The following is a 26570-nucleotide window of genomic DNA, read 5'->3' as shown; positions in this document are numbered from 1 at the left end:
TCATTTCAATCATTCCAAAAGAAAAAAAACTGAAGTCATCAAAATGTATGTTATTTCTACACCTTCGATTCAAATGTGTGTAATTCTTTCCATGTTTCCCCAGCAAAGGTCTTGGATTCTTTTTTCAGCAGTTTACCTAAAATTATATATTGCAGAGATCTCCAAATGTAATATATGTGATGATTTCTGTGATTTAATTCCGGATCTTAAAAATAATTTTAACCTGTAAAAATATTTTGGGAAATGTCTTGAATAATTACACTTTGTGGTAATGACTTGTTTCAATGCTTTTAGATATAAAGAATATATTTAGCACTAGATTCATAGATTCAGAATACAGAATACTTTAAAATATTCATATCTTCTTTGTAGATTTCTATAGTACGTAACATTACAAATATTTAATTTTTTGTCTCACCTATAGCCACAACTTCTTAGCTTTCAATATCCAAGATATCTTCGATTAAAATTATGACTAGACAGAACAATATTTAGGATGTATTCAGGTTAAGTGACATTTATAATAGCAGAGATACTTAGAAGTCAAAAATGAACTAAAGATATTCCAATCTAATGTTTTAACTCCAACAAACTGGAGGTTATTAAATTTCTTTGGATATTTTATATAAGAATGAGATTAGTCCTTATCATGTCCTTAATATTTACCAATGGCAAATACACTTAACGATAAGAAGAGGTATTTGTTTTCCCAAGCCCTGCTGCAGGTCACACAGACCATATGAAGGTTGTTTGTTTTTTTTTTAATGGTCAAACAAGCTGAATTCCAGTAATTCAGCCTGTCTAACAATCAGTGGGCTCTATGTGGCATGCATGGAGAAGATACTAGTCAGTTATATTAATGTACACAAAAAATTGTATGGGAACTATAAAGTATGCTGTATCTCCTGATGTAATGTCTCTGCCTAATTGCTGTAATTGGTTCTGAGTTCTTTCGGCATGACCTCTAATCTCTTCAGTGCAGCACCACAGACCAACCAGTAACTGGAGAATATGATTGGCAGTTGAGGGCAACAAATGGGATGTGAGTTTTTGACAAGTCCGCTTAGCCAATACCTTATAAAAGTCAGCATATTTGCCTAACATTTTTCACAGCATCTGGTGTTCTTTGCGGATCACTCTTTGCTGTGACGCTATGGCAATGAAGTTGATTTGTGGTTGTCTTCTGGCGGTTGCTCTGTTGGGCTGCGTGGCTGATGCTCAATATTTCCATAAACCTCAGCAACCTGAGAAGCCCCAGCAGCCTACCAGGCCACAGCTGCCTCAGCAGCCTACCAGGCCACAGCTGCCTCAGCAGCCTACCAGGCCACAGCTGCCTCAGCAGCCTACCAAGCCATATCTGCCTCAGCAGCCTACCAAGCCACAGCTGCCTCAGCAGCCTACCAAGCCACAGCTGCCTCAGCAGCCTAGCAGGCCATATCATCCTCAGACGTCCAAGCAGCCTCCTCAAGATGTATTTCACCATTGTGAAGTACTAGATCGATACAAGATACCGTGTGGGGCTCCTGACATCTCTTCTTCAGACTGTGATGCTATAAACTGCTGCTTTGACGGACGCACGTGCTATTATGGCAAATCTGGTAAGAATGTCTCTGTGCCTCTCAGAACTACATGTTCATCCTAGCGCTTAACTTGGATGTGTTCAAAGACTTTAGCATGAGCTCTGGTCTTTGCTTTATAATTTGTTTTCAGTGACTCTTCAGTGCACCAAGGATGCCCAAATGATTGTGGTGGTCGCCAGGGATGCCACCCTACCCAACCTTGACCTTGAGACCATTTCTTTCCTGGGAAACGATCCAAACTGCAGTCCTGTCGGCACCACTTCAGCTTTTGCCATCTACCAGTTCCCTGTCACTGCCTGTGGCACTATTATGTCGGTAAGGGTTGTGACTCATTTGACTGTTCCGTTTGATTCTTATGTATTTTTGTCAGATTGTAATGACGACTGAAATGCTGCCAACTTACTGCAGGAGGAACCTGGTGTTATAACCTATGAAAACAGGATGGCCTCCTCATATGAAGTTGCTATTGGAGACTTAGGAGCCATTACCAGGGACAGCAGCTATGAGTAAGTGTTTTGTCTTTGTTCAAAGTATTCAGACAAATCATTGGTATCAAGGAGATGAACTGACCTTACAAGCCACTTAAATAGTTTTCTGACCCCTTTTCCTGTCTCAGGCTGCTCGTCCAGTGTAGATATATTGGTACCTCAGTTGAGGCTCTGTGCGTTGAGGTTGGCCTGGTTCCTCCACCACCCCCAGTTGCAGCTCCTGGACCCCTGCGTGTGGAGCTCAGGCTGGCCAATGGAGCATGTAATACTAAGGGTTGTGCGGAAGGTTTGTGTGAAGGAGACTCTTTGTGCAGTACATCTCAAATGCCAGTGACTGTGTCATCAATCAATCCTTCTGTTTGAGCAGAGGACGTGGCCTACAACTCCTTCTACACGGATGCCGACTACCCCGTCGTAAAAGTGCTCAGGGATCCTGTGTACGTTGAGGTCCGAATGCTGGAGAGGACTGATCCCAACCTCGTCTTGACTCTTGGAAGATGCTGGACAACTATTAACCCCTACCCTCATAGTCTTCCTCAGTGGGACTTGTTGATTGATGGGTAAGAGTAACCGTTGGTCTGACTTAGAGATGGCCATGTGTAATACATTTTTTGATGCTATACTCAGTCGTTTTTTCCACCTTCTCTCCTCTTGTCATAGCTGTCCCTACAGGGATGACCGTTACCTGACCCAGCTGATCCCTGTGGGGGCCTCATCAGGACTCTTGTACCCAACCCACCACAGGCGTTATGTTTTCAAGATGTTCACATTTGTAGCTCCTGGAGCTGCCGATCCTAGCAAGGGAGGCAAGGGAGGCGCTGCAGATCCAGAGGTTATGACTCCTCTCAGGGAAAAGGTACGGTCCAACCCAATCGCCAGAAATTCTGCAAAGCACGATTATGTTGAAATGATGTTTATTTACCTTTCTAACTTATTGTTTCTTTAAGTTTCCATTTTCAATCTTATTTGTTGTATGATTAAAATCTGGTAAGGTTCGGGCACAGAACCCACTTAATTAGGGTGAGGAAAATATCATGTTTTGGCTTTTATGCCCACTTTTGTCGCCAAAAACATGTCTGGAAAATGCCCCTATATATGCTAAATATACCCAGTTCTGTCAGTTAAATCAGGAACGTCATCTGTGTAGAATGTTATGATACGTATGAAACAGACAAATTCAACGTATTGTTGGTTTGCAGAGCGTACGAAGCCAACATTTTATTCTTGTGACTGGACTGTATAGGATCCAACTGTCTAAGAAAAAAAATGCTTTGTTTTATTCGGCATTTTCAGTATTTTTTTAAAGTCACCATATCTACATATTTGCAAACTTGTTTTTTGGGGGGTTTTTTTTCACCAGGTGTATATCCACTGTGACGCAAGTGTGTGCCAACCCTCTCTTGGAGATAATTGTGAACCTAGGTGCTTCAGAAAGAGTAAGTAGTATAATATTTACTTTAATGATATCTACACCACTACTTGTTCCAAGTCTGTTTCTCTTGTTTTTGACTAAGATGAATACAGGAAGCTAAATAGATCATGATGTTCAAGTATTATACAGTATCAGCATGGTTTGTGGTATGAAAATCAGAAAAGCTGAACATACCGTCACCAGAACAGTAAATGATGTCTGACATTGTCTTGTGTCTTGCTTAACGTTAAGTCTGACAACAATTGACCATTCATTTGTATTTCACACAGGGAGAGACATTGGAGCTTCCAGTAAGAAAGGCAACAGGTCAGAGACCACTTTGGTTAGCAGTCAGATGATTGTCATCACTCAAGAATGAACCAGGCTTGATCTGTAACAACATCCAGATGGAAACCTCTTATTATGACATCTCTGTTCCGGATGTTTACTGAAAAGTGACTAAGTTTCAAAATAAATCAACAAGTTGCTGAATGTGTTGTATCATCTCATAAAATTTCATTCAGATAAACTATTCGTACAGAGAAGTACGCTGAAAACTAATACTGCAGAAAATACACATATGACCATGCCTCAACATAAAGTAATGCACATACAGAAACTGAGATTACATACTGTTGTGTGTTGTTGATATACATTTCTGAATAAAATTAAACCACTAAACGAACAACTAACCTAGTTACATTTAGGCTACTGTATTAAGCTAATAAAACATTTGAACAATTTGTGATTATTCGAATACCATTATATAGGTTATAATTATATTATATATATATGTTTTTAGGTCTTTTATATGTTATCTGTAAAGAAATTATGTGTGCTTTAAAAGGAGTATATCATTTTTCTTGAATGTGCCTGCCCATCATAAGGCTTAATTTGTATTTTTTTTTTTTTTATTAAAGTCAAATAATCATTGGAGACTACATTTCACTGATATAGAATGAATCTGACAAATAACAGGCCAATCCCAACCAATGAGTCGGGACACCTACAGGAAATGATATAAAAAAACAAAACAAATTACTTTTCTCTAATCTTTGCTTGTTAAATACTGTAAAGTTTTATCAACTTAGGCCTCAAGGATATTTAAAATAATTTGAGAAGAGAATATCACTCTTCTACTGAACTGCTCTCCCCTGGACGCCCCATGATAAGACATGAATTCATACTAGACTAGCTACGTGTGGTCCTCAAACCATGAGTTTATTGAAAGCCTCTCTCAAAACCTGAAAAAAATCAGAACATGCAGTGATCCAGGGCTTTTAAGGTTGAATCAAGCTCATTCAGAGAACAACCAAACCTTTATCATAAATCCACCTCATGTCTCAGTGGACAAACATAAACCATACTATTCCCTACAACCTTGGCTGCACCAAAAACATTTGATTCATTTGATTTTCTATGACACAACAAAGGAAGGTGTAGTCTACTGTACTCTCATGGCTGAAAACACTTCACTTCCCAGAATCCTTGAGTGCGAGAGACTCGACTGTCAAGTTACCGCTTAGCAACGACCAATGAGCTGGACGCGTGAACGCGGAAGTGAACTGTGATTGGACGTTGAATACGCCAGTTTGTCTCAGTAGCTCGCTGCGCGTACGCGGACGTGAAGTTGTCATCTGAATATTTGATACTTAAATCAACCGCCCCTCATGCGACTCAGGCCGTCCAGCTATGTAAACCTCTTCCGGTTGAGTAGCTTCACCGGCGAACTGCGTTCGTCAGCGACACCCGCCCGCCGTCTCAGACCGACATTACACACCGGTCTGCCTTTACTCTTCGCCCAGAGACTCACGATGCAGTCGAGTGGGAATGTGAACAGCAGCGGTTGCGGTGACGAGACCCTGGGCGGACCAGATAACCCCGGGCCGGGGCTTTTCAGATCCATCCCTACTGTCATAACAGAGGATACGGGTCCTCCGGTCGAGAAGAAACGAGTGGAAACCGCGCTTATCGTTAACGAGAGGAAGTTGAGGACCCCGAGTCCCTTGTTCGGGGCCAACTGTGATGACGACTCTGAGGCAGAGTCTTTCCGAGATGGGAGAACCGAGGAGGTCGACCGGGACACGAGGGGCAGGGCGCATACGTGGTGCCGAGAGTTTCTGTCAGGCTCGTGGAAGACTCTCGGAGAGGATGACTTTCAAATCAGCATCGTCAGGTAAAAGCAATGTCTGCTGTACTGAGGACGCAACCACCAGAAGGTTATCAGACAGGGATTTCCTAGTTTTACACATCAATGTGCAGGGACTGCTTTTGTCTGTCCATGGTCTTTAATCTTACAACCATCACCTTTTACTTCAATGTAATCCTTCCTTTTTATCTCTTATGAATCACTTAAAATGTCTGCTTCTCACACTTTATAATAACATTCATTCATACATGGTAAATTGCAACCAATAGATGGTTTATAAAGCATTTCAAGGTCTGTTGATAGTGAAACAACTATGAATCAAAGTTGAATTTACTATAAGTTAACTAGTTATAGTTATTATAAAATGAATAGAAGGGGGAAAGCTGCAAATTTTTCTCCTTGAGGAGTCTTGATCCTCAGGCTGGGAGCCATTATGGTCTTGTATTGTTGTTATTGACATTTTCAGTCATATCTTCATTCCCAATCCCTTTAACAGTATATGATTACCATTCAGTTCTGTAAGGGGCCCTCAACTGAACCATTAAAGCTAAATACTGTTTACAGTATAATAGGTTGAATGGCAAAACAGTTGTCTATGTGTGTGTGTGTGTGTGTTGACACTAAACCTCCTGTGTTTGCCGATATACTCTCGTAGGCGTCATGGCCTGCAAGGATTAACACAAGATAAAAAGCATTCAGAGCAAAATCTGCTGGTGTTGTCTGACTAATATTTATGACTGCATTCTGTGGTATGACTTGTTTCAGGTGTGATAACGTTGGTGTTTTTGTTTCGCAGTGGTGGACTGAGTAATCTGCTGTACCTGTGTACTTTGCCTGACCACGTGCCCTCTGTGGGAGATGAGCCTCGCCAGGTGCTCCTTCGAATATATGGTGCCATCCTACAGGTTGGTCTGTTTAGTAGCGGCCCTCATGAAGTTGTTTGTTCATGAATGTGTGTGGTTGTACATGTTTGATTATGATGAGGAGAAAATAATACATGCAGTCAACATACAGTAGTAATGTCTTCATCCTTAACGTGGAAGTGTAAACAGAGCCACAAACACCAATTAACCGGTTTGACTGTCTTTCTGTGGAACAGGGAGTGGACTCGCTGGTGTTGGAGAGCGTCATGTTTGCCATTCTGGCAGAGCGAACTCTTGGGCCAAAACTCTATGGCATCTTCCCTGAGGGACGCTTGGAACAGTTCCTTGCGGTATTATTCGCACGCACATACACACACCCACACACACACACAAACCATGTGTCTCTTCTGTATGTTATTGTGTAAAGCATTCAGCATGCAGGTCAAACTGTAGTGTTTAGATTTTGTGGAAAATATTTTTTGTGCTTTGATTATAAAATATTATTTAGTAGCCTATGTAACACCATCATTTGTTTGGTGATTTAAAAGTTCTAGTGAACTAACTTGTAGAGAAATCATTAATAACTCAAGTAATTTCTGTGTCTTTATTTTCCCAGAATACCCGCATGCACACAGAACAACTTTCAGATCCGGCCATCTCAGCTGAGATTGCCACCAAGTTGGCACGTTTCCATGAAATGGTTATGCCATTTAACAAAGAGCCCAAGTGGTTGTTTGGGACCATTGACAAGTAAGGACACCTCGATATCACTCTCTATCTACTATTAGAAATGTCAGTGTTATTTACAAGTAAATGTAATGTCTGTTGTTTTTCTCCCTTTTTAGATACATGGATCAAGTAGTGAAGCTTAATTTTACACGTGAAGCACATGTGAAGAAGTACAAGAAGCTAATGAAGTTTGACCTTCCTGCTGAGCTGGATAGTCTTCGGTGAGTTGGGGCACTGAGAGTCCTCAAATGACCAACTTCTTTGTATTGCATGGAGAGAATTTATACATATGGCACTCATGAAGGCTTAAAGACCCTTCCACACATAAAAATTCCCTTATGTGTGTGACATGGTTTTTGCAGAAAAAAGGCATAATAACCAAAAATACTACTCCTTCACTCATTAAGATTTGCAAATATAGTTTAACTGCGTGGCACAAGGTGTGTCCTACTTCAGTCTTAAGTCATGCGTGTGAAAATAGCCTTCTAGTGTCAATTCTAATGTAATAATAATGTAACGTGTAATTCTACACAGTGAAACACAAACATTCAACTGTTGGAACAAGAAGAAAACAAATTTTTGCCTAGAGGGGGACTTTAAAGTTACTTTGAAGGGAAGTGGCTGGAATATGATGCAATCACTATTGCTTAAGTCAAGTGCTTGCCCGTTGTTAAGTCAGAGCCATCTCATATTACCAACTGTAATTCCAATTACACTGAAGGCAGAGTGGCTGCCAGCAACTCCCATTTTAGGGCCTCCACCCAAAACCTTGAGGATGTTTGATTCGTCATCATGTTCCAAATAATGAGAGAAACACAGGAGAGCAATTAACATGTTCATGTCACAATGTTCCTACTGTTAATACGGTTCACACGGTACATATCTTACATATTCATATCTTCCCCATAATGTTTGTTATTATTTACTATTTATATATACATTACTCTGCACTTTATAGTACTTTTTGCACTCCTGATCAGATGCTAGACTGGTTTTGCTGTCTCAGTGCCTGAGACAAGTTTAATCTTATCTAATCTAATTAAATGATTACGTGTGTGTGCGCAGACCCTCTTGTTTGCCAACGATGCTACAAAGTGACCCTGCCAACAGGTGTCCTGTAATTTAGCATGTTTAGCATGTAATGTAATTTCTATTTTCTATAGATATATTCTACATCTATTTTGTTGTTAAGTTAGTTTAAAGAAAGAATTGGGTTTGCAACGATAAGTCCTAACTCATGACGAAAAGTACAAATATCAAGACAAGAACACTATGTCCTCACCACCAGACAAGATAAGACCACTTCTAGTATGCATGTTTTAATGATCACGCAAACAGTAGCAGTAAAATCAGGTGATATATATTGATATGAACAGTTTGCATGGTATATGCAACATGAATAAGCCTCAAAGGCTTATAGTTGGAGATGATTTCCCCACAATAATTTAATCTCAGTGATGGCTGTACTTTTGTTGGCAGTCTAATGGCCGACCTTTGTCCCAGTACCCCCACGACTTCACTGCTGAATAGTCATGACTGTCTGGCCACAGCAGCCAATAGAGAATCAGCCCAGTGTTGATTGTCTGTGTTTATCTGAGTCCAGTTGTTATCTTGTAAATTTGTACCAGACTCACACTGAAGCAAGCTTATCTGAGCTCAGAGCACGCCTTTTGCTTACACAGATAGAACATGAGGTACCATTTGATTTAGCTTGCTCTAGGCCAATAGGTCAATCAGAGTCACATCGAGTATTTGTTTCTTTTCACTTTCAGGAATTTACCTCCCCCAGTACATTCAAGATTTCAGTTGTATGTTCCCAGGCTTTTAGAGAGTTGAACACCACCTTTGCCACTTCTTCAATGAGCAGCTTAGGAGCTTTCGCAATCAAATGCACGAAGAACATATTGGGTAGTCTGACTACTGAGTTCATAGGCAGATGGTCTGAATTCCTTAGTACGCCCATGATTGCCTCCATAAATACCTCCTGTCCAGTACAAACAATTATACTAAAATACCTCTTTCTCTCCTCTCTATTTTTCTCTCAATCCCTACTCTGTTCATCTGTCTGTTGTCTCTATAACAGTGAGTTGCTGGCTGCGACTCCATCACCAGTGGTGTTCTGCCACAATGACGTCCAGGAAGGTAAAAAACAAAAATCATATCCTGCCCTCTCGCTGCTCCCTTGTCCTCACACCTCTAATTTTGGATGATTGATCAACTGTCTGACTTCGCTGGCACATTGCCTAGGAGAGCAGTATATTGCATAAGTCAAAGGAAGGCCTGGGTGTAGTTATTAATAGGGACGGCTCACATTCCAGTGCTTCATCCTATGAGTGAAAATGAGCCGTTGAAGTAGATGTGGCGGACAGATATAGGTTTCTAGTGAATGTGACTGTCTCCCCGATGAGGCAATCACCTTAGATGAACTTGCATACACATACAGTATGAGATTTAGATGTATGTGACCAAAAGACCAAAATCATGTGCATTACTATGCTGATATCACAGACTCCGTTCTTCTGAGATGAGGTGATTGGAAGTGGGTGGTGCTTGAACCAGAAATGGGTGGGGCTAGACAGAAGTTGTTGATTTAAGCCTGAAATTGATATGGGTTGATCGAAAGTTGCTTTATTTATTATTTATTAGAAAGCTATTTCCAGAACAGCCTCCGAATTGAGCTTCAGATCAATGTTTTTGATCACAAGAGTAAGAGAACTATTTACAGAACAAGGTTTTTAATAAACTTGAATGAATAAACTTCAGTCAGCTACCTAAGAAGGTTTCTATTTTCTTCATCACAAGTATGGCAACACAGTTTACTCAGATGATACTCAGCCGAGTACCTGCCAACCTTAATACACACCTCCTTTGTTTACACATGCGCTCACACACACACGGACCGATCACCAATGCTTTTTCATTAGATAGATAGATAGATAGATAGATAGATAGATAGATAGATAGATAGATAGATAGATAGATAGACTTTATTGTCTGTCATGAGTGACAGAAATTCTTCTTTGACAGGCTTGTATAAAAGAACATTAAAAACAAACATAAAAAACAACATTTAAGTGCAATCATGCGAGAAAAAACGGAGGAGGGGGCTGTTAAAAGCAGCAGCAAAGTGTTCATTGGTTAAGCTAAACTATCCTCTGGTCTGAACCTGACACTACCTGAAGTAATTAGAGTGTGACTTGTCAGTGTGGGTGAAGGTCGTTTCCACCCTTCCTGTTTTGTCGCTGCAGGTAACATTCTGATGCTGGAAGACCAGGACCCGAGCTCAACAGACAGTCTCATGCTGATTGACTTTGAGTACAGCAGTTACAATTACAGGTAAAGTGTAAGCCCTCCTAGATTTGGTGTAAAGGGATTGGTTTAGTTTTTATCAAATTAAATGAGTCTTGCATTAACAGAATTTACGTATTTTTGTTTAGAAATGAGCATTTACTGTTTTTTAGATTCTGCCCTTGTGGTTTGATATGAATAACATTATTTGTTTCTTCTGTGTAGGGGGTTTGACTTTGGGAACCATTTCTGTGAGTGGATGTACGATTACACCTACAATCAGTGGCCCTTCTACAAAGCCTCACCAGAGAACTATCCCACCAGAGAGCAGCAGGTCAGTCTTAACCCATTACAGCTTAATTAAAGACTGTCTACTTTCTTTGACTCAATCCCTGCCTTCAATAGAGGCTCACAAGAATCAGACTTTGACAGTATAGCCTTCGAACGCTAATGACTGCCACACTGCCCAGTAATGGTAGCATTTAATGAGAAGTATCAAAGTTAAACATCAGATATTTTCAAATAAAAAGTTTGAGCTTAGTTTAGTTTATTACAGATATATGATAAATATTAGTGAACAGGTGTAAAAATGTTTCATTAATATTTTGCCATGCAGCGTCAATGATTTTAATCATTAAAACATGATGCACATCTTCCCCAATTTTATTATCACTCTGACAATTACTATTTGAATAAAGAGTTGATTCAGTATATTTCTCCTCACTTCTCCCTTTGAAGCTCAGACAGATGCTATGAATACATTGCTGATGTTGAAATCACACATTTAACATAATCTACTTAGGGAATAGGTGTTACAAGTGTTCTGGTTACACAGTTCCATCTAGTGGTCAAGCTTGTAAATGCAATTTTGATAAATCACCAACAAATAATAATTCTACTTCATTTATTAAACACGTAACCAATCATTTCGCTTTTTATTTCAGCTTTGTTTTATCAGAGCTTATCTGGCAGAACAGAAAAGACACTCTGACATTACCATGGACCAGACACAGATTGAAGAGGACCTGTTAATCGAAGCTAACAGGTAACACGTGGTTTTCTAATGGTTAATGTGTTCTGATACAATAGTGGTGAATAAATATAATTGAAATTAGCACAGGATCATCTGGTTTTGTTTTGTCATCATCATTTTTGTTTGGACTTGTAGGTATGCATTAGCATCGCATTTCCTGTGGGGTCTTTGGTCCATCATTCAAGCAAAGATATCCAAGATTGAGTTTGGATACATGGTAAGGAGATTTGTTTTCTTTTTTTTTCTTTTTTTTTTTACAGTATGATGCCAACGCCAACTGCATACTACATTTCTTAATCCCAGCTCTGAAAAAGATGGAAGGCTGTGTAAAATTTAAATAAATTAACTTTTTGAAATATATTCAATTGAAAGACAAGATATTTAATGTTCAAACTGATGAACGTAATTGCTTTTTTGTAAATAAAAACACTTATTCTGAATTTTATGCCAGCAACATGTTTCAAATCATTAGGGATAGGGACAACAAAAGATTGGGAGAGTAGTGTAAACGTCAAAAAACACCTTTTTTAACATTCCACACACAGTACTACTGATTGGATTCACTGTAAAAGAGTACGGGCATAAGACTAAAAAAGGTGTGGTGCATTATGAAGCGCAAAGACCTGACTGTTGAGCAACTCATAGTTGTATAATAAGCAAGAATGGGAAGGAATTTCACCTTCAAGACTTCAACAATTAGTGTCCTTGTTTAAGATATTTGCAAAAAACAATAAAGTTTATCATTGTGAACATTTCATATCTTGTCTTTGTATAGTGTTCAGTTGAATATAGGTCAAAATGGATTTGCAAATCATTGCATTTATAGAATCAGGGTTGTATTTTAATACACACAATGATGTTTGTCACTCAGTGATACATTTTATTAAACCTCGCCTCATATTAAACCATTATGTTTTGCAGGACTATGCCCAGTGCCGGTTTGATGCCTACTTCAAACAGAAGAAGCTCTTCTCCTGATTTCCATCAGAATCCTTCCATCAGAATGTAATGTCTCATTTATTCGTCCCTATCCTTCTTCAAGCTGAGCTCCAGTCCTATGCAGCTGCCTGACAAACAATTTTGATTTAATTTCAGTTTTATTTGTCTTGCTCATGGTAATGCAAAACTCAAAAAAAAAGAAAAAGAAAAGCCAGCGATTCACAATCAAAACTGTATTTACACATGGGGATGTTGGTTAACAGATGGACATTTACATTTGAACACAATGCACAATCTGAGCCGACAGGCAGTCCATTTTATTAAGGCACTTATCCCCATTGTGTGAATTCTTACTAGAGCAGGGATAGCTCTGTAGTAGTGAATGTTGCTAAGAGCATTGGAGGTTCTCTGGCAACCGTCATGGTGGTTTGAGATGGTAAATCATGGTCACTTTAATAGTCTGAACCAATGATATAGAGTTTACCATGAAAGACTTTTGTAAATCTCTTCTGTTTTGTGTTTTTAGTCATTCTACCTCAGTTCTTTCTTCTGATTTTCATCCTGTATTCTGGTGTATAGATTCCATAAGGGCTGATTGTAGCAGCATGTGAAAATATTCTCCTCCAGTTATTCTTTAAAGGTCCATTAAAGTAGTGTTGTGAAAAATATCGATATATCGGTACTTCTCTCTTCTCTCAGATAGCAAGCTGACACACACACCAAGGCAGTGCACACATTCAATTCATTTGACCTTTATTTACACTGAAGAGATCATTGAGGGGTGATCCTCAGAAATGGTTGTCCCACAGTTGCCTATTAAAAAGCCTTTAAAAAAACTATCGTTTTACATCTGATAATGTGATAAAAAAAAAAATCAGATACAAAAGCACTAAAACTTTGCAATTATAGAAGATAAATTAATAGATTCAAATATTGTCAGAGGTAAATGAACTTAGATGCTGTTGCGTTTAAAGCACAGTACACAAACCTTGTTGTATTTATCTTTTAATAGGACATTTAAAATTAAATGCCGTGAATGTGTGTCAGTTTTTTACCCGTGGTGTTGAGCGTGGTATCGATATCAATATCTTTCAGGGTATTGTAACGAGGTTAAATATTCCAGTATCGTGACAACACTACAGCCGAGTTAATTTGAAAGTTTACTTACATTCAACAAATTTGTACATGAGGGCTATTTTGTACAGTAGTACTGTAGTCAACAATGATGTTTATTCAGCCAAGTCTGTAATTCAAGTCTGTAATGTTGGATTTTGTCACCACTTTTGATATCAGTTCTTAACTGTCCATTTCTGCTGCACCTGAAACTGTCTACTGATATTTAAGTCAGCTTGCATTCAATATGGATGACTTTCCGTCCTCTATGTACCATTCTATGCTGACGATGACTTTTCTGTTCTTGTTCTTATTTTTATCAGACCTTGTAATACCTTTTAAAATTACTTACTGTATTAGATTAATAGGTAACTAAAATGTACGTCTGGTACATTTATGCAACCACATCAACCCAAACTGTCTGGATTAGATTCCACCTCCACTTCTTTTAAATGTGACTTTCCTTTTAGCTTATTTGAATGTGATGTGTAGTTTTCACATTTTTCTTCAATATTTTTTTGTCCTAATTTGTTTATTTATGGTGTCTTTTGTGTTTCATTAATGCATTTAAGGTCCTGTCGTCTTTGTTGTACACATAGCTGCATCTGTTTACTCATGAAAAGAAACTAGAAGCTTAACTGTGACTCATTAACTACTTGTAAGAGTTTGTTTTTTTTAAGTATTACTGACCTAGCACAGTTTATTTCTTTTAAAACTTCTCTGTATTTCATTGGTCCTTTTTGCACTAAGATCATTCTAAAAGCTAATAAACATGTTTGCATTGAACCTGTGTTTTTCTTTCCTTTCATTAAAGGATATTTAACAAATATATTGGTACATTTACAAATAACTACTCTCATATTGCTGTCATATAACTACTGAGTAACTTAAGTGCCCCATGATGACGTCTAGAGCAGAGTGAAGGAGGCCATGTTTCATCCCAGAGGGCTGACTGTTGTCCCACCTCCATGTGCCAAGAATAGACCAGCTAGAAGGAAGTGCACTGCTCAAAGATCCGAGGGACACTTCTGAATCGACTGTATCTGCTGCAGAACAAACAGGAATTCAGAAGTTGAAGCTGAAGCACTGCACTGTTTTCCTTGAACATGCTGTTTCTGTTGGCATGCGGTCTTAAATCTTTGCTCTCAGCTGTCACGCTGTTTGTGCTGTCAGAGGGCACGTGACTGTGAGAGCTGCAGCAGGGAAAAGGAGACGAGCTGTTGGAACGTGGACTAAACAGACTGTTCTGTCCTCTATTTTTCCATTGCAGACGCTGTTTGGAATTCTTCAGGGGGCTTGTCTTCCCTTTTTTAGGGGGCTTACATTGCCATTCTGAATATGTGATTGGAGCAGTGGCTGTGTAATAGGTACTTAGCGTCTTTAGACCTTTTAGATATTTGACAATAACATTCGGCACAAGCGGTTTTAAAACTGTTATAATGGGCTGAACCTGAATCCAAACAGCCCTGAAATGAATCCTCTCGTGCAACATTTCATGATAGTCTTTGAGTATATAAGCTTATGGCTGAAATATGTTCTTACAAGACTTTGGGGAGCTCTTCCAATAGTCAACACCTGGATAGCATCCCCAGGTGTCACAGATGGAGGATCATACAAGGCAGACTCAGAGGAGTGGAAAACCGATGAGGCACTCCGCACATATCGCCTTGGAGATGTGGATGAAACCATGGTTACAGTCCAAACCAGCACACATGCATTCAATGTAAGTAAAAAACAAAACACAGTTCTCACAACTGTGCGGGTTAATCACAAACTAACTGCATTTGTGGTTTAATAATTCATTTTCAAGGTCAACCTCAGGAGACTCTCAGAGTGCAGCGAGTATTTCCGAGCCTTGTCCCAGTCCAGAATGAGAGAGACTTCAGAAAGCCTCATCCACCTGGACCATGTGTCCTCCTCCGTCTTCTACAGTCTCCTTGAGTTCTCCTTCCATGATAAGTTTGAAGTCCCTCAGGAAGAGTTGGACACACACATCCAGGTATGCAAATGTCAGATAACCATGTCCATTAATCCCGTTTGGACATCTCATGCTCTCATTTGCAAATCAGGTGCTGTGGCTCACTCTTTCTTTTCTCCCTTTCTGACTCTGGAGGTCAGTAGCTATCTCCTGGCTCAGGCCTTCCTCTCAAAGTGCCTGTCATTCTTGGCAGATGAACTCAGCCCAGCTAACTGTTTGTCCTACCTGAGTCTGGCTCAGGAGATCTGCTGTGTGGAGCTGAAGATGACAGTGTTGACTTACCTGGGCAGAAACCTGCTGGAGATGCCTCACCTCATCAAGTATGCACTGATGTATAACATTTAATCGATGGGATGTAATTGTGATTTGCTACAAGTACTGAGTTTGTTTCTTTCTTGTCACCAAAACTGACTCATACCTCAGGTGTCTGAACGATGAAGAGAAGGATGAAGTAGTCCAGCTGAGGATACAAGGAGACCGACGTCTCTGCAGCCTGAGAAAAGAGAACCTGACTACTTGGAACGACCCAGAAACAGAATGTGCACGATATATCTTCACGCTGAATGGGTCGGAGGACAGTGGAGATTGGTATCCAGTTACAGAGTTTCCTTTCAGGGCTGATAAGTGGTGTTTCACCACAGTGGTCCTGTACAACTACCTGTACATTATAGGAGGCTACAGGCAGCGTGTGAAGAGAGGCTGGGAGTTCAAGATGGCTTCCTTTAGGTATAATCCCTTAACTCAGACATGGGTCGCCACGGCGCCTCTAATCAAGGTGAGACAGCCTTCTAGCTTGTGAGTCAAGCTGATGATCAGACTGTCTTACCCAAAATCAACCCAGTCGATAAAATATATGTTGGTAATGCACGTTTCTGCAAATAGTGGATATGTTGAAATTTTACGTTTTGGTTAGTTTTGGCATACCTGGTTCTGTCACCACAGACATGACTAGAAATTGTCTCATCAAATAATATCCAGTTTTTGGCTTCAAATTGTCCTGATGTCTCATCAAAACGATCTGGTTTTGGTGCCACACGCCCTGACTTCTCTTTAAAACAGATATTAAAACGCCATCTCCAATGGTGGTGTAGTTGTCATGCCACCACCACCTTCGCCCCCTCCTCATGACAGGAAAGTCAGCTTATGAAGATGTTATCTGATGTTTATTTGAAACGTATGACTTTAATATATCCATAGTTTGCAGAAATGTCAGCATTTTACTCTGGTGACTTAGCTGCCAAAATAAAACTTCTCTTGTCTTTTCTCCCTCAATCATCTATATAACTCTAATGAAAACTGGCACCATCTGTTGCCTCCACAGCACAGAAGGCACTTCAGTGCAGTGGCCTGTGAAGGCTGTATTTATGCTGTGGGAGGCTGGTACTTGGAGTCCTTGGTGACTCCTGACTCCAACACGGCTCTCTATACAGCTGTAGAACGCTATGATCCATGGGACGACACATGGAGGTATGTGTCCTCTTCGTCTCCGTCCCACAGCTGGTAGATTATTGGGATGACTCTGAAAAATTGTGCTTTTGTCTTTTCTTATTGTTTTTCCCTCAGCAAAGCATCCTTTAATTATTTGTTGTTGTATTACTGACTGAATATGATCTCTGCTTTAGGTTTGTCTCCTCACTGCCGCTCACTGACTTCCAGTTCACCATGTCCTTGTCCCATGACGTGCCCCTTGCCACTAGCCTCGGGCATTGTTTCTATGTGTTGGGGTGCATCCAGAGGACTGGAGAGAAACTGCTGCTGCAGTATGACACGAGACAAGGTGAGGCAGGACAGTATAAGCCTGCCCTACTTACAGTTTACACCATCTTCTAATCTGGACCTATGAATAATGTTTCCCCTGTATTCTCTCTGTCTATTAGACTCCTGGACGGAACTGCTTCCCACCCTTACTAGAGCAGATGCAGACCTCCCTGCTCTTTACTTCCTGTGTGCCACTGACAGGCTGCTTGTGATTGGTGGGAACAACTCAGAAAATGTGGTGACATCATTCTGCCTTCAGTCTCACAGATGGGGACAGGTGCGAAACCAACAGGAGACTAAACTGTGTTGATAAAAGGAAACATCACTACTTCGTCACATTAAGAAATGGCTGAGTTATGTCTATCTGAAGCACAAGGACATTAAAAAAAACAACATTTTTTTCTTATATAATCTCTTATCTTTTTCTTTTTTAGGTGCACAGGGCTGAGAAAGTGGCATTTGCAGGACAGGGGACAGTTGCAGGTGAGCAGGTGCTGATGCCAAGCATTGAGCACAACACTGTTGCAAGTATGGATCTCCAAACTCTCTCCACCAGAGCTCTTCCTCCTCTCCCCATCTCCACTCGCTATGAAGCTATTTTTTATCTTCACTTTTAATGTTGTAGTTAGCTTCTTTGCCATACTGTCATTTTTGTTTTTGTGGCTTATGGCACAGTAATACTGCTTAAGTCTTTCACAAACATAAGGAGATGAACTCCCTTGGTGGATTAGCGATGGTGGATAACCACCATCTCAGGCTTTTAGCTGAAAGATTGTTTCTATAGGAGCAGACTACAATGGACATACACCTTAAAGCACTGAGTAATGGAGTATGGAGAACCTCAGAACTTGACTTTATTGTAAGCTATATTGCAATTATATTCTGTTTGGCCTTTGGTACTTAGCCTGTTTTTAAGAAAATAGACTTTCTGCTGTATGCTTATCTGTATAGTTTTTGCAGTTCTGCCCTTGTATGTGAAATTTAAAATCTCAATGAGATTTTATCCTTGGTTAATAAAGGTTATTGTATAATACCATGGAACTTAAGACGCGACCCAAGACTAGAATCCTGTTTATGTTCTCTTTTGTTGTTTATATTAAAGACATTTACTTTCTTACATACAGTATTATTGGATTTGAAAGTTGTGATATGACTTGGGTCAGAAAATGTCACACGATTAAGAAAGCATATTTTGTTTTCCGTCTCCTATTGAAAACCACTATTGTTTCCCATTTTCTAACCCTGTAATCGAGCCAAAGACATGATGCTAGAATCAGCTGGTAATAACCTGAGAGTTTTACGCTGTTATCCACATTTGAACACTGCTTGCACTCTCAGTCAATGAAGAGAAAATGTCACATTGCTCTCTATTACATCCTGAGGCAGCACTGCAGCAGCTTCAGTTGCATAGCAGAGACCTCAAGGCACGTGAGGTTTGGCTCTGTCTATGTTTGGTGTCTTGTTACAAAAAAGGAGCATGTCATGGGTGAGAGAGGACGAGAGGGAGAGTTGTGTTGGAGAAGGGGGAGAGAGGGCGGGTTAGAGACGACAGCTCTGATCTCACTACCTGAGGAAAGCCACATCAAGGGCACTGGAGTCACACAGAGAACACAAGCCTGAGAAGAATTTCACCGCCTCACTGACACAAAGTCTCAGCTCTGTTCTGGCTGAGTGGATTATACTGATTCTGGTCTCACAAAAGGTAAAGTATGGGTTTGCCTTTTTTTGTCACTCTTATTCAGTTCTGCATGCAGCAGTTTCAGCTGCAGAGGCTAATAGTCATTCTGTAAACTCCTTCTATTTACTTAAGGTTATTTAGTAACAGGTTAGGATGAAAATACAAAATGACTGAAATCTTTTAGTGTGTTGTTTTTATTGTGTGAAGCCATGAATGCAAAAATGTAGGGCAAATCATGATGTTGAAGTTCAATGACACAGTCAAGCGTGAATAAATGTGTCTTTTTTTTTGGTCATTATGTCACTAAAAATGAATTCTGACCTTCAACTTGTGTTATAATTCTCACAGTGCACTGTAAAAGCAAAGAGTGAAGTGTTCATCTGTTGGTTGTACTCTGTGTTTATATTTTCATACCCATCTGAGGACTGCGCACATGCTGAGCCGGTGCACTGCTATATCTGGCCGTTGAACTTTGTCCCACTTGGTGGCTGTTCAGTCATATGACATGGAAAAAGAAATCCTAGACCTGTCTCCCAGCCTATTACATAGAGTGGTGTGTTTGAACTCCAAATATTTTTGTTTGGGATTTCACAAATGCACAACTACATTTAAAAGAAAATGAATGAACTCTTCCAACTTTATAATACATTTACAGTATGTATATATATACTGTGGACTACTTAATACTGACATCTGTGAATTTCATATCCCTATCAGATTGTGAGCAAACACTGCAAACAAATGACAAGAAAAAAAAAGAAAGAAAGAAAGACTAAACATGGTATAGTAATGAATAAAATACCCAGTGATTCTGACTCAGAGGAAATTAGGGTCTTTGCATCATGGACATTGAGATCTTGGGAGCATCCAATGCTGACACAAATGCAAGATTATCATTATATTATGACCCATAAGCACAGAAGACCTTAAAATTACCTTAGCATTGATAGAAATTCAGAAGAATCTATTTCCAGTCAGAAACCTGATGACTCAAGACACTTCCCTTTTATTTCCGTGTCAGGATTAATCAGAGATGGCTGAAGCGCATCAGGCGGTGGGCTTCCAGTTCACCGTGCGCCCAGATGGTGTGGACCTTAAACTAAGTCAAGAGGTCATCAAAAACATCTACCTGTCAGGAGTGACAGCATGGAAGAAGCGAGCCATTCAATTCAAGGTACAATGAGCCAACAGTTCTGATCTAGCTCTGTGTTTAAAGATGTGGAGTCACACAATAACATTTCAAGATAACAAGCTTTCAAGTGTGTCATTTACAATCTTTGAAGGCATTTTAAAATGCTGTGTACGCTCTTCATGTTGTCTAAACAGAGCATAGATGGTGAAGATTAATCTTGCGTAACATTAACTCTGGTTGCTTTCCCAGAATGGTGTCCTGGCTGGAGTCTACCCTGCCAGTCCGTCCAGTTGGCTGATAGTTGTGATTGCCATGATGAGTTCCTTGTACATCCGTATAGACCCCTCTCTAGGAATGATTGCCGCAATCAAGGAAAACCTACCACACAGGTGAGAAACCTGCAGCAGACTGTATAACCTGTTTCTATGTAATGGTTCAGTTTCAAGTACTACTGGACGTTAAGGTTTGTTTTAAATGAGTTGTGCAGTTAGTCAGCGATCTGAAAAAATAAAGTTATTCTGCAATTGCCTGAGCTCATATTTTACCCTGTTGTTGACAAAGGCAGTGTTTGTGCCTTTTCTGGGCAGAGACTATATGTCAGTGCAGACCCGAGCGGTGCTGAGTGCCATTCTGTTTGCCACTGGACTGTGGCTGTTTCTCATCTACCTCCTGAGATACACTCTCAAAGCTCTCCTCTCCTACCATGGATGGATCTTTGAATCCCATGGAAGAATGAGCACGGGAACTAAACTGTGGCTGGTAGGTCATCCTTCTGGCTTTCAGTCTTTACATGTCAGAATCAGAATCAGAATCAGAATCAGAATAATGTAAGAGTAATGTACTCTAATCTGTGCCATGAAATTGTCTAGCTGCCAGTACAACTATCTGTTTAATGTTCATGCACATCACTCAGTGCAGAAGATAAGGTCAGTGAGTGTACTGTATGTGTATGATGTTCTGGCTGTTGTCTGTTTGTGACCAGAGCCTGGTGAAGATGTTCTCTGGGCGCAGACCGCTGCTCTACAGTTTCCAGGCCTCCTTACCGCGCCTCCCTGTGCCCAGTGTGGATGATACAATTCACAGGGTGTGTATTTACAACCACACAAGTCCATGTGGACAATAGTTTCATGAAATTAATTTGTGGATGTATGTGGTATATGTGGGATATTGGCACTTTAAGTTTATTGTTATGAAATCCATCAAACATTTGGATCAGGAGCTATGAGCTATGAGTAGCTGGTAACCAAGCACTCACTAAATATGTCGGTTTCTAACCACACTTCCAGATAATGACTGTGATTATGTGCAAAAACTATATTTTTTGTATCCATTGTCAGGTGTAAAGTATTCAGATGAAATAAGAGAACTTCATATATCTTGGAGCTCGTTCCATCTGTATGCAGCATTTTATTTGAACCAGGAGGTTCAACTAATGTCAAAATGTTCTGTGGCCTATAATTTAAAGTGCTGTATTCAGACAGAAGAGGCAGTTTTTGTAGTCGAGCGTTATAAATAAACAACACAGAATGCTGCTCCCTTCTGTTTGTTATAGAAGACCATTGAGCAAGATGTTTACCACCTGTGATGCAGAGCCAAGGGGCTTTAAAGTGGACCGACAAAATTGTAGATTGTACATTGGTCTTTCCACTAGCAGAGGAAAATAACTCCACACCAACACAGCTTGAATGTACCACCATCTACTGTTCTAGCTTCCTTCCTGCACCCGGTGAAAGATACAGTAGTAAAGTCATGTGTAGTCTTATCCTGTTCACTGTACATGTGCCAGATTTCTTCCGGCTTTTTCTGTTTGTGCTGCTCCGTTGTCTTGACAACACACACTGTGTTTTTTCCCTCAGTACCTTGAGTCAGTCCGTCCTCTGCTGGACACTGAGCAGTACAACCAAATGGAGATTTTGGCCAATGACTTTAAAGAGTCCAAAGCAGCCCAGCTGCAGAGATACCTGATCCTAAAATCCTGGTGGGCAACAAATTATGTGAGTAGTGTTCGAAAGTGATACGACTAACTTTTACTTTTGTGATTTTATGCACTAACACTGTGTTATGTTCTCCAGGTGAGTGACTGGTGGGAGGAGTACATCTACCTGAGGAGCAGGAGTCCTATCATGGTGAACAGTAACTTCTATATAATGGTAAGATTGATTGTAACCAGGTCAGCTTGTTAATACGAGTGGTGTGCATTAAAAATCGTATTTAATTATAACAATATAGAAGTTATACATAAAAATAGACATTTTTTACTAAACAAACAAAAAATGTATTCTCAAAACTAAATACCAGTAACTAAAATAATATTTAAAACTTTGTGTTGACATGACCTGTCTGCTTCGTCTTTGTGGTGAATGTGTTTATGTGAAGGACCTCTTGTACATGACCCCAACACACCGACAGGCTGCACGGGCAGGGAATGTGGTCCACGCCTTGCTGCAGTACAGGCGCAAACTGGAACGTGGTGAACATGCACCGGTAATGTCTGCCTGCTCTTCTCTAAACCCTAATCACCAAATCAGGCTGCAACCTACCCACAGTAAAACCATACGGCATCTTCTCTCCAGCCTCAGTATAAACACTGAACCTTTCTGCTTCTTTAAATCAACGTACTTAAACTCATGGTGACGATTTCATGTACATTTTCTTCTCCTCAGCTGAGGGCTTTGGGGACCGTTCCTATGTGTTCCACTCAGATGGAGAGGATGTTTAACACCACCCGCATCCCTGGGATTGAAACAGGTGAGCAAGGGTAAATAAAAGCTCAAACGCATGGGGCAGACAGCTCCTGTCCTGGGCTTAAACTTAATGTCACAGCACATCTTTTCCATCAGCTGTTAAAAACTGCTTTGATACCACTAATTGAGGTATGCTGAAAATAACAACTGGCTTGAAAGTTTAATACCCAGTCCAATGAGTCCTGATTTAACCTCTAACAACTGTCCAGCAGGCGCTCAGGATTAAGTTTGTGGGCTAAAGGGGAGCATTCGTCCATTTGTTTGTGCAAAAGGGCTCATACTTCTACTCATATTCTAGATTTTATCTTTGAGTTTAATTGTCTTGCACCTATTCTATTATTTCGTCCTTTGTCCACACACCATTCCTTTTCTTGTCGTACCCTTCCCTGCAGATATTGTGCAGCACCTGACTGACAGGAAGCACCTGCTTGTCTACCACAAGGGCCGTTTCTTCCAAGTGTGGCTGTACACCGGAGGGCGCCACCTATTACCCAGTGAACTTGAGACACAGTTTCAAAGGATCCTCAATGACACGTCAGACCCACAGCCAGGAGAACTCAAATTAGCTGCCCTGACTGCAGGAAGCAGGTACACATGCAGCACAGGACACATTGCACAAACGCATGAAATAGAAGATGGAAAATTATCTCACTCTGACATCCTGCCCCTCTAGAGTTCCATGGGCTCGGGCTCGGATTAAATATTTCAGCCAGGGGATAAACAAAGCGTCCCTGGATGCCATTGAGTCAGCTGCCTTCTTCCTGACTCTAGATGACGAGCCGCAGGGTTATGACCCTGCAAAGGACCGTTCACTTGACAGTTATGCCAAGTCCCTGCTTCATGGGAAATGTTATGACAGGTAGGCAGAGAAGTCAAGGGAAGGTCTCAGCCCTGGTTAGACTTTTAATGGTTTGTTTCCCTAAGAAAAGTTGTACTCTCTTTTTTCACAGGTGGTTTGACAAGTCTTTTAACTTGATCTCTTATCCAAATGGAAAAATGGGTATCAATGCTGAACATTCTTGGGCAGATGCACCAATCGTAGGACACATGTGGGAGGTACAGAATGTGTGCTGATATTTCAAAACAATGATTCAGAACTTTGCAGATATCTTTAGTTGTCTTTTCCTGCATGTGTAGTATGTCCTCGCAACAGACTGCTTCCATCTTGGCTATACGGAGGAGGGACACTGTAAAGGGGATGTGAACAAAGGCCTACCTAATCCCACGCGGCTGCAGTGGCAGATTCCAAAGGAGGTACGGTCGCAGTCATTGACTTTTTGGTGCTATAGCTGTGTTTCCATCACAAAACTAACTAAACTAATTCCCCTCTCTTAGTGCCAAGATGCCATTGAGAAATCATACCTATCAGCCAAGCAGATAGCTGATGACGTGGACTTCCATGGCTGTCTGTTTACTGAGTTTGGGAAAGGACTGATCAAGAAGTGCAGGACCAGCCCCGATGCCTTTATTCAGCTGGCCCTGCAGCTGGCACAGTTCAGGGTAGGGCTGCCATCATCCACCCTCCTGTCACTTGAATAACATTACTGCCACAGTTGCTCACTGTCATCATCAATAAATGAGTTCAATATGTCTGCTTTCTAGGACCAGCGGGTGTTCTGTCTGACGTACGAGTCGTCGATGACTCGTATGTTCAGAGACGGACGGACGGAGACGGTACGCTCCTGCACTTCTGAGGCTGTTGCCTTCGTCAGAGCCATGGAGGATGCAGGTGCAACAGTGAGTAGACACACAAATACACAGAAAGTTAAAAGTTAAAAATCAAATGATCAAACAAAATCGACACAGCAGAACAATAGATAACCTGGCGCCTACATTAACCACAATGCAACTCTGAGCCACTGAGTGACACCACTGGAGGCAGTTTATCAGATTACATGCAGCTTCCTCTGGAGACACAATGAGCTTTATACTACTTTTTTTCACATATGCAGCAGTACTCACCAAAACACCTGTAAACACATAAAATTAGTGGAGTTACCCTTTAAATTAACCAGGAAAACACAACATGAAACCTGTTCAACCAAGTTAAATGCTAAGTAAACGCTAACTGGAGTCATTTTCTTGTTTGTTTGTGTCTTTTTTCCAGAATAACTACACTTAAGACAGTGTGACATGTGTTATCAGTGACATGTAGTGTGTGTACACGCTTGCTGTATGTATGAAGGTCACCTTTTGAGAGGTCACATTGTGCTGCTTAGGACTTGGTCACCAAGACCTAAAGCCAATGTGCATCAGTATGTCAGCGCCTTGGACTCCGAACTCCCGGATGTTTTGGCAGTGTTAAATTGTTGCATTAATAGTAATAATGTCATTCTGACTCTATGATAGCATCACACGTACATGCCTTGAAGGTCATTCTTGTGTGCCGTTTGCTTTTGTGCTCAGAATGCCCAGAGACTTGCCCTGTTCAGAAAGGCAGCCGATAAGCACCAAAACATGTATCGTCTGGCCATGACTGGTTCTGGTATTGACCGTCATCTCTTCTGTCTCTACATTGTGTCCAAATACCTTGGTCTTGACTCGCCATTTCTCACGAAGGTCAGAACTACAATCATCTGTCTTTTATTATATTGGTTTCTAATTCATAATTATGTTCTCTTAACCTACCCATCGCAACCTTTCTCCTCGCTTATCTGCCGTTTTTCATAAACGCAATATGTTTGCTTCTAGGTGCTTTCAGAGCCCTGGAAGTTGTCCACCAGTCAGACTCCACAGCAGCAGCTCAATTTAGTTGACATCAACAAATTCCCTAAATATGTGGGTGCTGGTGGAGGATTTGGACCAGTGAGTTAAATTGATTTTATTTTACAGATGTGCACAAGTTAGTCTAAATATCTCACCCTGCTGTCCTAACTTGGAGGGTTTCGTACGTTAATATAATAGCATCTCGTCTACCCCCAGGTGGCTGATGATGGTTATGGCGTGTCTTATATCATTGTTGGGGAAAACCTCATCACATTCCACATCTCCTGCAAGTTCTCCTGCCCTGACACAGTAAGAGCACAAAATGATAACAGCACATCTGTGTTTTTGTTACATCTTACGGTTATGCTTGCTCTTAAAACTCAACACTGTATCTCTCTCTCTCTCTCTCTCTGTTATTGCCTTATTGTGTGACGTGAAGGACTCATACCGGTTTGGTCAGCACATCTGGAAGGCCATGGTTGATATCCAGGCCCTTTTCAAGCCTGAAAACGATAAGAAGATTGTGGAGCATGCAAAGCATGTGCAGATGGAAAATGGGAAAAAGCACATATAACGGACACTGTGCTGCATTTGGCTCACAGGAAACCTGTGAGTGTCTTTGCCATGCTTCTGGTGACAGGTTGCACTTCTGATCCTTTTTGCTTTTCCGGTCACATTATAGAAGCTGGTCATTCCACTCTGTCAGACAGAAGGACAAGTTGTTACTCCTCTAATTTATTTCTATTTATACAGAGTTAAACTTTTCAGAACTGTGTTGTTTTGATGCTGAGGGAACGATGTGATCTTTATTAACGGGAAATTGTTGAAACTTATTGTCAATTTATGCCATAGACTGTATACAAGCGTAATGTAATAAATCTAAAATAAAATCTTTATATATGGTCTATGGTTTGTGCATAAGAAGGTTGTAAATAATCCACTTAAAGAATTTAGTACTATGTTTGAAGACATAAATCCTTT

General features: G+C 40.6%; 4 protein-coding genes across 4 annotated transcripts; all 4 read left to right on the top strand.

The window, feature by feature from the left end:
• Window positions 1-1153: 1153 nt before the first annotated feature.
• On the top strand, window positions 1154-3971 carry LOC141001027 (zona pellucida sperm-binding protein 4-like). The gene is made up of 8 exons (XM_073471952.1): window positions 1154-1598; window positions 1711-1895; window positions 1989-2086; window positions 2197-2354; window positions 2436-2628; window positions 2729-2924; window positions 3429-3504; window positions 3770-3971. Exons 1-8 carry the CDS (start codon window positions 1154-1156, stop codon window positions 3856-3858), a joined length of 1440 nt encoding a protein of 479 aa, XP_073328053.1. The 3' UTR covers window positions 3859-3971.
• Window positions 3972-5090: 1119 nt separating this feature from the next.
• Window positions 5091-14379, top strand: chkb (choline kinase beta). Its single transcript, XM_073471703.1, has 11 exons — window positions 5091-5655; window positions 6425-6533; window positions 6728-6841; window positions 7108-7241; window positions 7337-7441; window positions 9304-9362; window positions 10469-10556; window positions 10734-10842; window positions 11453-11553; window positions 11677-11758; window positions 12463-14379. Exons 1-11 carry the CDS (start codon window positions 5150-5152, stop codon window positions 12517-12519), a joined length of 1464 nt encoding a protein of 487 aa, XP_073327804.1. The 5' UTR covers window positions 5091-5149; the 3' UTR covers window positions 12520-14379.
• Window positions 14380-15088: 709 nt separating this feature from the next.
• LOC141000875 (kelch repeat and BTB domain-containing protein 13) lies at window positions 15089-18375 on the top strand. The gene is made up of 8 exons (XM_073471756.1): window positions 15089-15316; window positions 15404-15592; window positions 15707-15891; window positions 15995-16346; window positions 16893-17038; window positions 17194-17348; window positions 17449-17606; window positions 17764-18375. Exons 1-8 carry the CDS (start codon window positions 15089-15091, stop codon window positions 17944-17946), a joined length of 1596 nt encoding a protein of 531 aa, XP_073327857.1. The 3' UTR covers window positions 17947-18375.
• Window positions 18376-18880: 505 nt separating this feature from the next.
• cpt1b (carnitine palmitoyltransferase 1B (muscle)) lies at window positions 18881-26485 on the top strand. The gene is made up of 19 exons (XM_073471658.1): window positions 18881-19031; window positions 20029-20181; window positions 20389-20528; window positions 20727-20898; window positions 21122-21223; window positions 21996-22133; window positions 22212-22289; window positions 22516-22623; window positions 22803-22887; window positions 23276-23471; window positions 23557-23742; window positions 23834-23939; window positions 24021-24137; window positions 24219-24383; window positions 24486-24620; window positions 25290-25442; window positions 25575-25688; window positions 25806-25898; window positions 26029-26485. The coding sequence occupies exons 2-19, from the start codon at window positions 20041-20043 to the stop codon at window positions 26161-26163; spliced, it is 2364 nt and encodes a 787-aa protein (XP_073327759.1). The 5' UTR covers window positions 18881-19031; window positions 20029-20040; the 3' UTR covers window positions 26164-26485.
• Window positions 26486-26570: the final 85 nt, after the last annotated feature.

This window comes from Pagrus major, chromosome 8 (genome assembly GCF_040436345.1).
Source record: "Pagrus major chromosome 8, Pma_NU_1.0".
NCBI classification, from domain to species: domain Eukaryota; kingdom Metazoa; phylum Chordata; class Actinopteri; order Spariformes; family Sparidae; genus Pagrus; species Pagrus major.
The sequence above is the reverse complement of the archived record's forward strand: the minus strand, read 5'-3'. Positions and strand labels throughout refer to the sequence as shown.